The 15,714-nt window shown below is 36.8% G+C and overlaps 1 protein-coding gene across 1 annotated transcript in view; it reads left to right on the top strand.

The window, feature by feature from the left end:
* VWA8 (von Willebrand factor A domain containing 8) overlaps window positions 1-15,714 on the top strand; it is a 182,787-nt gene that overhangs the window by 117,657 nt on the left and 49,416 nt on the right. Inside the window, exons 27-34 of the mRNA XM_054271880.1 lie at window positions 1,149-1,257; window positions 2,208-2,346; window positions 4,057-4,259; window positions 11,212-11,328; window positions 11,802-11,866; window positions 11,966-12,091; window positions 12,722-12,831; window positions 14,911-15,065. Of these exons, the coding sequence (XP_054127855.1) occupies window positions 1,149-1,257; window positions 2,208-2,346; window positions 4,057-4,259; window positions 11,212-11,328; window positions 11,802-11,866; window positions 11,966-12,091; window positions 12,722-12,831; window positions 14,911-15,065 (1,024 nt within the window). The remainder of the gene's footprint in view (window positions 1-1,148; window positions 1,258-2,207; window positions 2,347-4,056; window positions 4,260-11,211; window positions 11,329-11,801; window positions 11,867-11,965; window positions 12,092-12,721; window positions 12,832-14,910; window positions 15,066-15,714) is intronic.

Raw genomic sequence — 15,714 nt, forward strand, 5'->3', positions numbered from 1 at the left:
GGGATCCCTTCTTATTCTGAAAATAATATAGAGAAGAAATTAAACAATCCTCTAATATCTAAAAGTGCCAGATTGGTTGGTGAGGAGAGGGAAAATAATTGTAAGAGTAGGAACAAGCATCATCAGATAGGACAGAAGGGACTAAGCAGATACTTTTAACAAACAGTCTAAGAGAACTTCCTTAAAATAGACTTTGAAGATATTTATAGAAACTGGGAGAAGGAATGTCTTCTCTTCTCCTGCCAAGTCCTGTAGCTGTGCAATAATGTGCAACAGCATGTAACACAGAATGCTGTTTTCATAGGAGGTCTCTTTAGGAGTGACTGGTCCCAAAAAGAAAAAGCCAGAAGTGATGAGTTCATTAGCTTGAAGGTATGTGTGCCAATTAACAAAGTGAAACTGCTTTCAGTGGCTGTAAATCACTTCAGGGGGAAGAAAGAGAAATTGCACTGTCTGTATTTTGCTGTGATGCTAGATTGTCACACATCAGCATTTTCTTTTCCTGTATAAATGAGTTTTGCTGTGGTCCACATATTTATTCCTTAGATAAAAGATACAGAAATGAGGAAATTAAACCATGGCAAGCAAATGTGGCTTTTGAAGATGTCCCTGTCCTTCCTGTAGATTGTACTGGCCAGAAGGCAATGGGATATTCTCCTGTCTGTATTCCTTTGCCTTTTTCATGTGAGCGGTAGTAAAATAAACAGAAATAATTTTTCTTTCGTGGTTAATGAGCAACTGTGAGCTTACTGTGGTTTTTCTGCTGGTCTTTCAGAAGAGTGAGCTACTGACTGAAGTTCCTTTAAGGGGTGCTGGCACACCTGATCCAAATAAAGCAAAGCAAGAGTTGGTTTGGATATAGCTCACATAATTCAGACTGGAGAACCTTTCCTTTTGAGGCCATATTATACATTGCCTCTTCTTTTATGATACTGCTTAGATTGTGTCTATATTAGCAGTCCAGAAGACTAACATTTTTGTGATTTAAAATGTAAAAAGGAATAAAATATTTTAGCAAGAAAACACTTTCTGCAAGAGAGTCTTCAGATATATTTTGTTGGAAAAATGCAGTTGTCTAAATTATTTATTCCATATCACTTACTGGTTAATAAATGTAAAAATTCATTTGTTCCTACATTATTTGACAGACTGCCATTACCAGATCATAAGTTTATGGGCTACTGGAAAGTCGATCAGCCAGGAAATGCACAAAAGAAAATGCTGTGTCCATCAGAAACTCAAAAAATAGAAGTAAAGGTTTGTCTTTTAAATTATTTTATTATTCATATAATACCAGTTTTATTTACTGGGTTGTGACAAGTCTAAAATGTGATTAATTTTTTCAGGAAGAAGAGTGTGTACAAGGCATGGTCCTTGTCGCTTGTTCTTGGAGTTTTTATACTGACTAGAAAAATTACCATTTTCGTATACCTAGCTGTCACAGTGTAAGATGTGCTTGAAAACCAGTAAGCTTGGCCAGAAGTTTTTGAAAAGAAGTATTTATAAGGATATTGATAATACCTTATCTGAAGAAAATTTGTAGCTGTCTTGGATGTTTGGGGATGGCCAGTTACAGGCCCCAGATCTCAATTTTTGGCTATGATCAGTGGCTGAAAAGAAGGCTGCTTTCTGTTTCCATTTTGCTTGCAACTGAAGTCTTACAGGTCTTTGGCACTGGCAAGTTTGAATCTGAACCTTTGGTATCATTTGATCTGCAGCCAAAGTTTCTAAGTCCTTTTCAGGCCTGAATTCTTGGCTTAACTTCAGTAATTGTTACTCCAGTGAGTAAGGAAAAACCTGTACTGCTAATGTGCTGTATGGGTGAGATTTAAACTTTATATAATAAGAAATTGCCATATAATTTCTTTGAAACAGAAGTATTCTGGTATTTTCCTTGTATAAACTGTGTTTCATCAGTACATGCTATCTCCTCATGCTACTAAGTGATAATGGTTCCAAACCATGAAAAGACTAAAGAGGAGAGGCACAAGGTTTCTATACCATAAAGGAAATGGTAGTGTGGACATTCAGAGAGTTTATATAAAAGGCATTTCTTATTCCCTTTAATTTGTTTAGTAATAAATATAAAATTATTTAGTGGTTTTTTATTGTTAATAGTTTTACACCATTAAGAAGACTTCTGTATTTTCATAAAGAATGGGGAGTGGAATATTTTAGGAAGCCCTCATGGTTATTATTTGTTTTAGGGCCCTGTGTACTTAAATATTCAAGGCTTTCCACTGGAACGACATGAAGCCAGGTCCATCAGTTTCACAGAAGAACTTGCTTTTTGGACACTGCCTTTAGATGAAATTAACTTGGTTTGTGACGTCACAGTAACAAAAGGTACAGTAAGAAAAGCTACTGACTTTTGTAATGATCTGCAGCATTACAAAGAGGTGAGATGTCCTGAAGATGAGGAAGGACTGGGCTGTTGACTTCTTAAGTCCTTGCCAATAGCCAGTGGCAGAATATTAAAGGGCAATATGAGGGATTTCAAGTGTAGTAACAACACTCCAGTGCATTTACATTGGTGTGTATTTTTAGATATGCTTGCAGTAGAGTATAGGAATAATACTAGGAATTGTAATATGAGAATTAAAAATATAGAGTATGGGAGTGAAGTGTAGGAATAATAACTTACCTTTTTCCACTTTTTTTGTTTTTAATAGTAGGTGAAATACAAAAATAAACCACTGAAATTGGTGCATAATTTCACTGAGTCAGTGTGGTCATTGTAAGGATATGCATCTTTCTCAAGCTACGAGAAAGATGTGTAATTAAAGCAGAACACAGCCACTAATCTGCAAGTTTGTTATGTTTGTGTGTTCAACCCTGCACTACTTGACAAAAACAATTCTTTGACTTTTCCTCTCTCAATTCAGCTTTAATAGAAATCTTTTAACTTGGAGAGTGCTGTGCTTTTTTCATCTGTGCTTATACTAATTCTTTCTCACTGGATCAAACCTGCCTTAGCTGCCTCTACAGCTTATGTCCCAGAGTGAATTACACCATTGGGAATATTCATAAATGTTTTTAGGGTTCATCATTAAGCATGTCATGATGCCTTAAGTTTTTAGCTTTTATAATTTTCAGATCCTGTACTGCATTAGTGTGTAACTCTGAACTCCATGCAGAGTGTTAGTAAGCTCTCTTCCCATTTTGGTCAGACAAAACAATCCTTCCAGGCCTGAGAACCAAGGCCACCCTCACAGCCTCAGGCCTTGAAAAGTATAAATAAAAGTATATGGCAAGGAGCAAACTGGGGGAATATGACTTCATTCCCTGAAGCTGTAATTGGACAATTAACCTCTGAAATGCAAATAGACAAAACATATCTGCCTGAAAATCTCATGACCATTGTCCATCTTGGGTATAGCCTCTGCAAGGCTTTTGCACTGTCCAAGGTGTGTCTGTTAAAGGCCTTTAATAAATACCTGCTTTATTCTCTAAATCTGTCTAGCCTCTGTTCTAGATAGCTATTCCAAGGCATCAGTCTAGACATTGTTATGTATTATGTACAGATCTTTAATGATCAATACTGGAATGCTGCTCTTTCTATTTGCAGTCCAGTTTGCAAGTACCTTAGCAGGCTTTCATGGAAACAAAAGAGAAATTAGGTAGCTTTTTATTGGTTTCAAGAATTGTCTGAAATTATTCAGGAAGGTGGTTTATTTGAAAAATTCTGTATATTGTTTGTACAATGTACTATGTTTAATTATTAAATACATGAATTTAAAGAGAGGATAGGATAGGATAGAGAAAGAAGAAGAAAGAAGATTATAAACCAGCAAAATCAGAGGAACATACTAGCAGCTACCTGACACTGCAATCATGCCTACACAAATGTGTCTTGGACTGCCTGCTTAGAGTTAATAGTGTTGTGGCAAGATTCTGCCTGTTAACATTTAGTTAATATCAAGAGATCATTTCTTGTCAACAGTGGTAATTTTTCAGTACTTTTTGCTATATCATCTGCCAAGTTTATGACATCTGTTTCCAGAAGAAGAATGCACAATGTCAATAGCCTTTCACTATTTTGTTTTCTTATTTCAGAAGAGGAACATAAAAATATTCTTTATGTTACTACATGCAATCCTGTTTCCTTATACTTCATGAACATTTCTGGTAAGACTGGATACTTTGTGGATCTTTATGACCTCTTCCCAAGAACAGTTGGAAGTGTCTGGCAACCTTTTGTGACTGCAGCACCACTGGGAAATCCGCTTAAAGGTCAAGTGGTTCTACATGAAGAGGAGGTAAAAAAAATGAAATTCCAGCTAAATGTTTAGTCATGAGCAAAGTAGTATCATGAGGGTCTGTCACTGGGGACTACCTCTATCGACTGGAAAAGGCCACCTCCTGCTGAATGTTCTCTCTTTTACTGTACTTGTAGCTTGAGAGTTGCCTTCAGCTTTAGTTTTTAAATGGAGATTTTCCTCTTGCATCCTTTAGCTGGACCATGTTCTTTTCCATTCTTGAAGCTGAGTTCTACCTGCTTATCTTCCCTTACTGATAGAGGGAGATTGGGTTTATAGGAGAAAGGGGGAGAGTGGGTCAAGTTCAGGAGTCTCGGTCAAACAGCATGTGTTTGCAGAGTAAAATGTTTTATGGGAACTTAAATTCTACTCCAATCTTGTCCCCCTTTTAACTTTTCAACTAGTATATAAAAGAGACATTTTCTGAGTCACCAAGTAAAATGTTGCTTGTATTTGCTCCATATTTGTTTTCTAATCCTTGTATTTCTTCTTCTCTAACGTGTGAAGTGTTAAGACTAGAAGGAAGACTAAGTAAGCCTTGACATCCACAATGCAAATTGAGAACCACTAACAATGTCAATGTTGTTTAGGAATATGATTTTTTTTTTATTGATGGAGTGACAAACTATCCTTTGTTCTCTCAAAAAGAAAAGAAGCCTAGAAGTTTTTCTTTTCAATTAGGTGAAAAAGCCACTTCATAGGTCTAGGGGACTTCACCTCAAATTTAAGGATAGCTAATTGAACAAGAGCCAAAAAGTCCCGCCTGGGCAATTTAGTAGAAAAAGAAGAGAACAAAGAAATTAATCGCTTTTGTAAGGTGTTTTACCAGGAGCAAAAACCTCCTGCACCTAGCTCAGTTTTTCTCTGTTTGTTATTTTGCCTCTTATTAAACCTTTTTGATTTTTATGCCTCCAAGATATGTTTTTTTTATGCTATCTTGGATATGTTATAGACCTCCAAAAGCTTATTAGACCTAGCTCGGAGAAGTTACTATAACAGGGTTGGTTTCACTTGAATGCTTTTTTAAAGACAGCTATTGCATACTTTGCACTTTCCCTTACTATCTGTGAGCTGATTGTAACATTTTCAGTTCAAAATTTCTTTTCCCAGGAGTGGGAAGAGGCAACGGTATATACCTGCTGCTACTGCTCATTTTTTAACATTAAAAATAGTTTATTAGGCTACCTAGAACTCACTGTGGTTTGATATGGGCATTAAATCAATCATTATTGTTGACTGTTTTTTCCTTTCTTTGAATTTCTTCTATCAATGTTTCAGTAGGGGAAAGGCTTCAACCTAGAAGAATTCTTCCTACATTGAGTTGGGATGTTCATAGTTTTCAGTCATTTCTAGTGTTTCTGCAATGCTGTTGTTCTAGCAACATTTGTCAAGTGTTGCTGCTACTTTCTGGTGTCAGATGCTGCTGTTAAGCTCGGTGCCTTATGAGAAACACAATTCTTCTGCCTTTGGTGGAACTGCCTATGCAGGTGCAGCTGCCTTTTGGATACTTTCCAATGCAAACTGGAAACAGTATGATTCTGAGGCTACCTTCTTGTTGAACAGCTATAGAAATACCATTTGGGCTATTTTGAGGTGCACATAGCACATTTTTTTGGTTCTAAATAATTCTTGGCTTCCTTTGGAGAAGTTGGTGCAGGAAACTAAACCAGATGGCAGTCTGTCTTGTATTTAAGAATGTTTAGAACGTCTCACACTTTTTAATATAAAGCCAGCCATAGTCTTTGCATTCCAAATCTCCAAAATTCCTACCATTTTGTTTTTAAGCAAGTCACAGTAGCATCTGGTGTCAGAAATGAAGGTTCTTCCGTGAAGTGTTAGGTATTTATCTTAGAGTCTGGTTTTGGCTGTCCTCGTGGAATATACGTTTTAGTGATGGTACAATAGATACATTTTTCAGACTCTGAAATAAAATTTGTGACATGGAGAGACTATGGTAGTTCAGTGTCCCTTTCCAGATGACTTCAGTCATGTTATAACCTCATGTTTTTCTCTAACAAATCTTAAATATTGCCAGTTTCAGACTTGCCTTTCTTGGCAAGTGCTACAGTTGAATGCATCCTGTCTGTAAATAAGCTTGTTTTACACAGGAAAATAATACAGAATTAAAACATTCTGAATGTTTTGCATTATCTTAGCACTTTTGACATATTTTTACTATTAAGGTGGACCTTATTCACTGTTTGTGAAAATACATTTCATTTAATTACGAACTTGTTTGCAAAAAAGTCCTATTCTTAGGACACCATTCAAAAGTAATTTTAGACTTCTTGAGAACTTAAACAAGCAATTTAGAAAACAAAAAAAGAAGGAAGATTATTCTCTTGTATATTGCATGCTCATATCCATGGACTACATTGGTAATTTATTTGGGGTGGTTCTTAAGTGAGCCATTAAAACAAAGGTTAGATGAGTGCTGCTGTTGTAGTCTTCACAACCACTGCTGTCCTTCCTGATGTTGGGGTTCAAGTGTTGAGATCTCTAGTTCCCACTGAATCACAGGAGGGATTCTCAAGCTATGTAATTTTTATACATAGAGCTTAGGTTTTATTCCTAACTCTTCTTGCAGTGGAGCCATAGAAAAACCATGTGCTCTGTGCACCTGTGATCTGAGGTGGATGTTGCTGTGTATGAAATTTAATCCATTATTATTAACGTTAGCAGGTAAGCATATGGCCTAAGATAATCATCCATGTACTGTCTGTATTTGCTGTGAGAACAGAGGTGACCTGAAGAGCATTTCTTCTCAGCTCAAGTAGAACATGTTTAATTGCCCTCTGGAAGTTCCTCTCTCTCTCCACTTGCTACAGAAAGAGGCTTGACATATAGTCAAGGTGCCTACATTTTAGGTGTAGTAAGATTATGGGCAGGCATAAACTCAGAACTTGAAGAATTCACATGTTAAGAAAAGTAGGTTAGTGGCACATCTGCATTTTGAGCAAGGCTACAGGAGTTAGCTAGTTGTGCCATGGTGCATCAAACAAAACAAGAAAAACAAATAGTATAAATAACATGCTAATCTCTAATGCTTTAGAGATTCATCTGTGTTTAGTTGCAGAAAGACTAAGAAGTATTAACAATATTTGTAAAAAAAATAACTTGCATCTATTAAATAAAGTGGCCGCTTGACAGCTGCTATTTCATAATAATCAATATCATCCATTAATTAGACAGTACCAAAAGCGGCTTTTTCAATCTTTTTCTTTTAATAAAGGTCTTTGGAGATTAATGTTTCTGAATAAGTTATAAAAAAGAATGATTTTAAATGGATGATAATGTTATTGGAAAAGATGAAATTATTATATTGTGGCTCTTCAAATAAGCTTGTGGGTTTTATCTTGTTCCCAGATAACATCCATCTAGATTCAGTAGAGCCCTCCAGTAAAATAAAATGAAAAATCACCATTTCTTCCTGTCCTTTTAAATAAAAATTTACTGAAAGTAAACTCCTCAGGGATTTAACTTAATGGCACAAGTGGGAGATTTATCTGATTTTAAGCCACATTTACATCTTCTTGGAAGAAAGGGTAGGTGATTTTATTTCTCATGGTGGCCATTGGTCTCAGTGCAAGCTTTTTTGACTCTATCTTTTTGTTCAGAATAAACTCATAGACTTTGAAAGGACTCTGCAGAAATCTCAAGTAACTTTGTAAGATGGGAATTGCATTCATCTTTTCAAAGCAGCAATGCCTCTGCCATCTGTCCTCCCCACAAGTACTTCAGGGCCTACTCTTATTTCCTGCTAGAGCTTTGTGCCCTCTGTATGCACTTTTCTTTCTGCATCTCTCACATCTACTGCTCAGAAGGAGAACAAGTACAGACAGAAAAGAGTTCTGATAACTTTTATGCATGATTTTATATGGGGCTTTAGGAGCAAACTGCACATAGAGAATTGATTTGCTCATAAATTAACAGCACACTTCCAGGATTTTTTTACAAGCACTTTACTGTGTTGAAAGGCCACAACTGGACAAACAGAGTAACCAACAGGCTGCCTCAGGGAGCGCAACAAGCTTTGTTCAGGCAGTGTCCTGTTGGCATCCTTTAACTCTGCTTTTATCTTTCTTGGTCAGGAAGTGGGGTGGGGGGGAAGGAAATGCTTTTCCCGTCCCACGTGCTGCTGCAGTTCTGTCAAAGCTCTCTGATAGCAAGGGAGTGAGAGAGTCTGTGGCACAGAAACTGACGCAGAGATCCACCTCACTCACCTCACTCACATGTAGGAGATGGCATCCATTTTTTAAAAGACTTCTTTTAACAGTTTGTGATCTGGCCTGTAGCACAAATGAGGATCTGAATATGAAAGTACCAGTAGCATAGTAACTTCTGTGACCTCTAGTCCCCATGATATTCTGAAAAATGTCTTCAGAACAAAGAGTGATTTTCTTCAAAAACTGGTTCTTTTTTTCATATTATATAAGACTTTCCTTTTCTATGAGTACACATCATAGTAAAGGTCTGCTTATATAGAAATGTGTTCACCTTCTGTAGAATGGGAGAAGGCTTATTTTCTATAAGCACAAAGCTTATGCCACTCCTTGTTCTCATTTCACTGAAATATCGAATGCAGTCTCCCAAATCATCTGAAAGACACCACTAGCATTAATTAGAGCACCACTAATATACTTGTAAATATTTCCCTGCCTCTGAAGATGTGATGGTTTGTGCCCCAAGCCATAAATTTTTGCACAGACTTTTTCCAACTGAACCTGAGGAACAGTGTGTTGATGTTTGTATCTGTTCCTATGATTTACAGTGTCAGGGTTGTAATGTTTCTATCACTCAAGGGATCCTTGAGTAGCTCTAATAGAAAAGGTGGAACAGGAGGCGAGAGGATGTATGCTAAGCTGCTAAGCTAAGGATCCCTGCTAAGCTAAGGATCAGCCTCAGTCTGAAGCAGACCATATATGCAAGTTTGCTTGCTGAGGACATGAGCATTGAGGGCAGAACAGATCAAAACTGACAGTGAGTTTAGGGAGAAGAATACAAGAACATTAAACTGAGTTATTTGCACTGTGCCACTCTGAAACTTCCCCAAGCTCTACCCTCTCTCTGCAAAACCATAAGGAACAACTTCCCATATCAGCAAAATGAAATCACATTCCTGTTTGGTTTAAGAACTTTTTAGAGGAAAATGCTGGCTGAAATAAAAACAGCACTAAGGAAAGGGAAACTTTGCAGTAACTAAAAATAAAGGCACACCACTTCACAAGATTGGTTATTGCATCTGTCCAGAGTTTGGAATTCCAGACACTGGGGTCGGGAGGTCACCCAAAGGTTACTTTTCTCCCAGTCAAGAACAAACAGAGCAGAATTGCACACCAACGTCTTCTCCCAGCCCACTTGAAGAGTTGCCAGAGCTGCTCTTGGATGTGTTCACAAGTGACGCAAAAATCTATTCTTAAACACAGACAGAATATACATCAGTCACTTAGCACAGAAGGAAGCCATTAACATCAAAAGGGGTGGAGTAGAGAAGCTTTTTATACTACCAACTGCTTTCATAAATTTAACACTAAGTGGAAGAGTGTTATTGATTCATATGTGTTCTTTATCTCACGTGGAAGGCTGATGCTTTTTCAGAATTGTATAAATGAAATATGGCAGAAAATCAAAATCCCAAGCAAATGTCCTATTTTTTTCCTGAATCACATTTCTATAATTTTAGTTTGTAATACATAAGCAAGCTTCTTTTTTTAGAAATATTGAACTTGAACTGAAATTCCCAAATGCTCCAAATAACATGATAATATTTCAAATACTTTACCATATTTAGCTTCAAATTACTGTCATTATTAAAGCTAACTCTCACAAATATTTCCAGTGAAAGTATGAAGAGTACCCAAAGAGAACAAAACTGCTGTGACTCAGATTGTTCATATTTGTTTTATTTAGGGGAATTCGTGGGAATTTACGTTTTACTTCCTTAACGTCTATTGTGCGTTATTGCACATGTTGTACGTAGGCAGTTTACTTTTAGTAAGTCCTTGCAGAACCTAATGTCCTTGCAGAAGTGAACGTTTCCTTGAATGGCAAACAAAAAATTGAGCCCAAGGCTTAATTAACTTATTCATTTGTACCTTTTGAATTTCATTTGATGCAGTTAAAGGCTGGCCCTGAACGCTTATTGTCTTGAATTCTTAGTTAAGCACATTCGGAGCAGCTATAGCACATTGTAAAAAGAAATGTTTAAAAAGCCCCCATCATTTAATAGCATGTATGACCCTTAGGCATCAAGTAACAAATGAGAAATCTGAAGTTCAAAATTTAGCGCACCATTTTTCACGTGACGGAGATTTGCACCATCCCATCTGCTTCTGGTCTCCATCCTTTTGAATCATCCTGCTGTCCTCCAACAGCTGTCCTACCTCTGACACTATAAGCTGTCAGAGAGAGCAGGTCACAGAAGGATTGTCACACCCTAGGATATTTAATATCCACAGGCTCCACAGTATCAGAAGTACGAACTTGGAGAGAAAGTACTAAGCCATTTCTTCTTTCACCAGTTTGTCACCTTCAGTGGGACTTAAGTAATAGGTACAAGAGAAAAATGGTAAGAAAACATAAAAACTGAAATGAGGTATTTTAATGACTTGACAGAACTAATTGGTATGTCTCTTATCTGTAGCTGATCTTAGACATGTAAGCCATACTAATCCAGTTTCTAGATGTTATGCAGAAGTGAATGTGAGATGTATAGATAAAATGCTCTGGAAAAACTGTAGTATCATTCCAGCCCTTGCATGTACTTAACCTCTTCAGTTTCTCTATGAACTTCGAAATGAACCAAGAAAATCCAGCTTATGTTTTGCAACAAAATCTTAATCATCTTTTCAATAGGCCATAAGTGGCTCAAATTCCAAAAGTGCTGCAGATAGATTTGTTGCAGTCTCTTAAACAAGCCTGAGATGAACATGGATCTGCTTTTCATTTTCAGAGCAATGTTGTGTTGTTGCTGGATACAAGCAATGGTGCCCTTCGCCGACTTTTGCTCTCACCAGATGCTCAGGACTCTCCTAAGAGAACATCTTGGTGGAACAACAAGGAAGAGAAGGTGAGGAATAACACCTGCCCCTATTATACTAAGTTTTTTTGAAATCAAATGTCAGTATTGGAAAAACAGGATCATTAAGTTTTTCCTGGTTTTACAGCCCAAGCATTTATTCAATTGTTTACTCTTAGGTATGTGTAAATGTCTTACACATAAAATAGCATTGTTATGGACTAGTGACATAAAAAATAAAAATAAATTTTGTGAAGATACGTGTCTTTAAAATATCCCTTTCTAGGGCTAGAACTGGAAGTAATGGAACATTTTGTTACAATGAATTATGTCCAACATAATGAACGCAATTATGATACAATTTATGACTTGGAACAAGGCAAGCTAGATAGCATTTTGAGAGGTAATTAAAGCTGTGGATTCTTCTAAATAAATGAAAAAAAACTACTACACTTTCAGAGGAGTCAGGGAGACTCACTGGGACAAATCTAACACTGATTGTCCGATGATGTATGTTTATACAGAGCAACTACAAAATGTGCCGAGAGTTTTCACACAAAAACTGGCTGGTGTTCTACAAAGAAACAGGGTAAGAGTAAATTATATCCTTATATTAAATTGATTTAAATCAGATCTCCTTGTGTATATACCTAACTGATTATTCTTTTCTTGGCTTCCAATTTTATAGAAACCACCTTATTGTACTGGATGTATTGGAGGGTCAAACTCACACCATCTCACTTCCAATCAGTCTGAAATCTGTTTTCCTTGTGGCTGAAGACCGGTGGCTCTTGGTGGAAAATGAAACAAATAAGTTAGTTCAGCCTAGTTTTCTCGATGGCATTATTTCTTGTTTGTGTCTCATTTGTGTTCAGGAGTTTCACTTCTGGTCTCAAACTTGTTTTTTTCTGTTTTGAAACTGGCTGGGCTTAAAAAGTTGGTGTTTAAGATGCAGATTTGCTGTGGTGAAAATGCAAATAGACTTTATGGTAGGAAATGAAGAGGATATTCCAGCCTCTGAAAGTCTAGCTATCATATATGTGGTAGTATTAATTTTACTAAGGTGATATTGACCGTTAGAAATGAGAATGTTGGTGGACCTATCTCTGGAAATACAGGCATGTAGTCCAGAGTTAGTGCCTGCTTCCTTTACTTTCATGGTCACATGAAAGAAACATTACTCTGCTGTCTCATTTTTATAAATGCACAGCAAATGAAAGTATGTAAATAGTTGCCAGAAGACAAATCTGCTATTTGCTGGCTTACCCTTTCCTATCTCACACATGTTTGGGAAATTATATTTGGTTTTAGCAAAAGGTGTTGATAACCTTGTTTGTATAAATGGAGAATGTTTTCAGTGTTTCAGTATCTCAGTGAAGATAGAAGTCCTTGTTTAGAGTGACAAGTTTAATCGGGAATTATTATAAATGTGTATCTTTCACAGGAAATTTCTTTTAACCAAGCATGCCCATACGGAGGCTCAAGGCAGTGAGGTTTGCCAGCTGCATGCATTGAGTGAAGAGCCAGCTGACATGGGATTTGGCTTAACAACAGGTACTGAATGCAAGCTTTGCTAATTCCTTTTTTTTGTTCTTTTTGTAATTTCTGTTTTGCAGCTGCACAAACAAGACTCTTTAAAGGTCTGAGTAACCATCTCTCCTGTTTTTGCCCCCTTATCATGTTTGGTTAATAATAACAGCTTTTCTCAAGGCATGGCGCACTCCATACTCAAACTTCAAGTGGTTTGAATAAAGCATTTTCATTGTTTCATTCGAGCATTCAAGACCTTCAGTCATGGACTTTCAGCAAACAGACAAGCACATTGAATAGAAAAGGAAGAAAGATGACTAGGCAGGTATTAGAACTGGAAAAGAAGGGAACAAATAAACTAATGATTCCAGGCTGTAGACTGTTGTAGGTCTGCTGCTCACACTCAGATGAGGTAGAAAACACTTCCCAACCCTTAGAAAAATACAAACCACCTACTGTTAAAACAGAGCAGAAGTCATAGTTTCTGTGGTTCTGTATGCAGGAGGCCATTGGGGCCGTCACACCTGTGTTAAAAGATAGGGAGAATTTGATCAGTAAAACTCCCAGATGGTGCTAGGCACTGAGGCATGTCTTAGTTACACAGTAAGGCAGAAATCTGCAATGATCATCATTCTGTCTGGTAAGATCTGTCTGTCTTCAAATCTGTTAACATTTTCCACCCTGAACATTTGAGCATGGTACACAAAATCTTTAGAGTGCTTGATTTAATAAGACTGGAAGTATATGTGCATCCCATCTAACATAGGTTCATAGGTTTTGGTTATTACATATCAGAGAGACAGAGGAAACAAACAGAGAAACCACTCAATGTCTCGTAAAGAAGGAACAAGTTTTGTTCTGGTTCTTGTGGCTAGCATAAATAAGAAAAATGAGATTAGCACAGTGTAAACATGATACAAACGTTATTGACAAATAAAAGAGCTTCATTTACATAAACAGCAACCAGGTGGATGCCAAAAACTAACCATAGCCTAAATATCCAGAATCCTTTTTAACTCTTGTACAGTTTACTCTACCAGCTTATCAAGTGCTATCAGAGCACAGTAGTTTCCTTCCTCTTACTACCTTATTTAGAAACCATTCTGGAGTATCATTCCTCAGATGGATATAAATGTTATTATAATTTCCAGTCTCAAACCGTTTGTGGGCAGTTTATTGCTGCATGCTTTCTGTGCTATTTTTATGCTTTGTTATCTTGTTTCTTCTCTTCCAATCTGAAATGTTATCATATCCCCTGTCCACCTTTTTCCAAATCATCCAGCAAACCCCAAATGTAGCATCTTCAGTCTGTTCTTTTTCTTTGAGGCAGAATCTGTGGCAGGAGAGCTAAAAAAAGGTAGACCAGTGTCGGTTTATGCTGATCCAGACCATTTATCCTTTGAGGGAGGAAAGATTTCTCCCACTGCCATGTAAACAAGATAGTCTTGTGCTCATCAAAGTGGAAACAGTGCAGAACTAAAGATAGCAGGTTCTGTAGGACTGTGTTGGTAATTTGAGGCAAGGTTAAGGGCTTTCACAGATGCACAGAATAAAATTCAGCTTTTCTTAGCGTAAAGACAAAGGAAACAAAACCATTATTCAACAGAAATATTGAATTAATATTTCTTTTATTTGAATATTCTATTAATATTCTGTTATTTGAAAAAAATTACAAATAACATTATTTAAATTACAAAGACAGCAAGAGAGTCACCAAGAAATGTCACATTTACACTTACCTGTGCAAACCTATGTTTTGTCTTCTGGTGCATTTGTGTTATAACAATTTTCAATGAGAATACATACTGTTTTGTTCTATTCCATAGGCTTCCTGCCTCATTTGTACAGCAGAGAGCAAAATTAAGTGGTATAAGCAACTATAAAGCTAGTATTTCCTGATTTTAAGTACTTGACTTTACAAAAATAGGATTATTTCCTTCTCCTCTGTGTTATAGTATAGTATAATCAGATCTTCTGCTTTTTAGTAATTTTATGATCAAAGTAATAGCCAATGTTCAGTGCTCAGCACTCTTACAGTTAATATCATTTCCTATTGCACATCTGGGTTTAATGACTTTCATTTTGTTGAATTTTCCTGTTTAGTGTCAGAATTGTGTGTGCCTCATGCAGTTTCAACTGACCAGCTATCTTCAGAAAACCTCAGTGCAGCTGTGGGACAAAAGATCAGCTCCCCCAACAGGATCTTCTCAGATGAGCATAATTATGCTACTATTGTCATTGGTTTCCCAGACCTCTTGGTAAATGCTCTGCATTATTGTACAATGAAATAATACAGTCTCATTTTTTCTGCAACCCGTTAAGTACCTGTTTACCAAATGATTTGAAAAAATAAGGGAATGACAGCAAGGGAGAAATTCATGTAGTGTACACCATTTGTTATGGTAGTCTAATCTAGAGGAATATAGGTGGTTTTTTAGGTAATAAGAAATGGGACAATACAATGTCTAGCACGGACAAAATGCATTTTTAGTAAGCTCTGAACGGTGCTGGCTAGAGTAATATTTTCTAAATCATGTCTTTTTACAATTTTTTAATTAAGCATAACCTCTGAGCAAAAAGGATATCTATATTATTTTCAACTGTTCAGTGTGAACTTCTTGCCCAGTGTGCAGCAGGTAGCAAGACTAGATTAAGGAAAAAGAAAAAAACAATGCAGAAAATTATAGCAAAGCTATAAAGCCTCTTCACTACTGAATAATGTAGCTATGTGTAAATACTACATGTAAGTGTGCTCACTGCCATGACACAGTTAGAAAAGGAGCAGAAAAGAAAGTGAAACTTAGCAGTCTAATGACTAGGGCTGTTGCAAAGAGTAAAAGCAAACTCAGGGAAAATACAAGAAGTGTGTTTAGTTCTTTGGACTTTTTTAATATTTGCCACCTAATG

The sequence above is a fragment of the Melozone crissalis genome, unplaced genomic scaffold (genome assembly GCF_028551555.1).
Source record: "Melozone crissalis strain CALT ecotype California unplaced genomic scaffold, PUWL_Pcris_2 ptg000013l_1, whole genome shotgun sequence".
Lineage (NCBI taxonomy): Eukaryota > Metazoa > Chordata > Aves > Passeriformes > Passerellidae > Melozone > Melozone crissalis.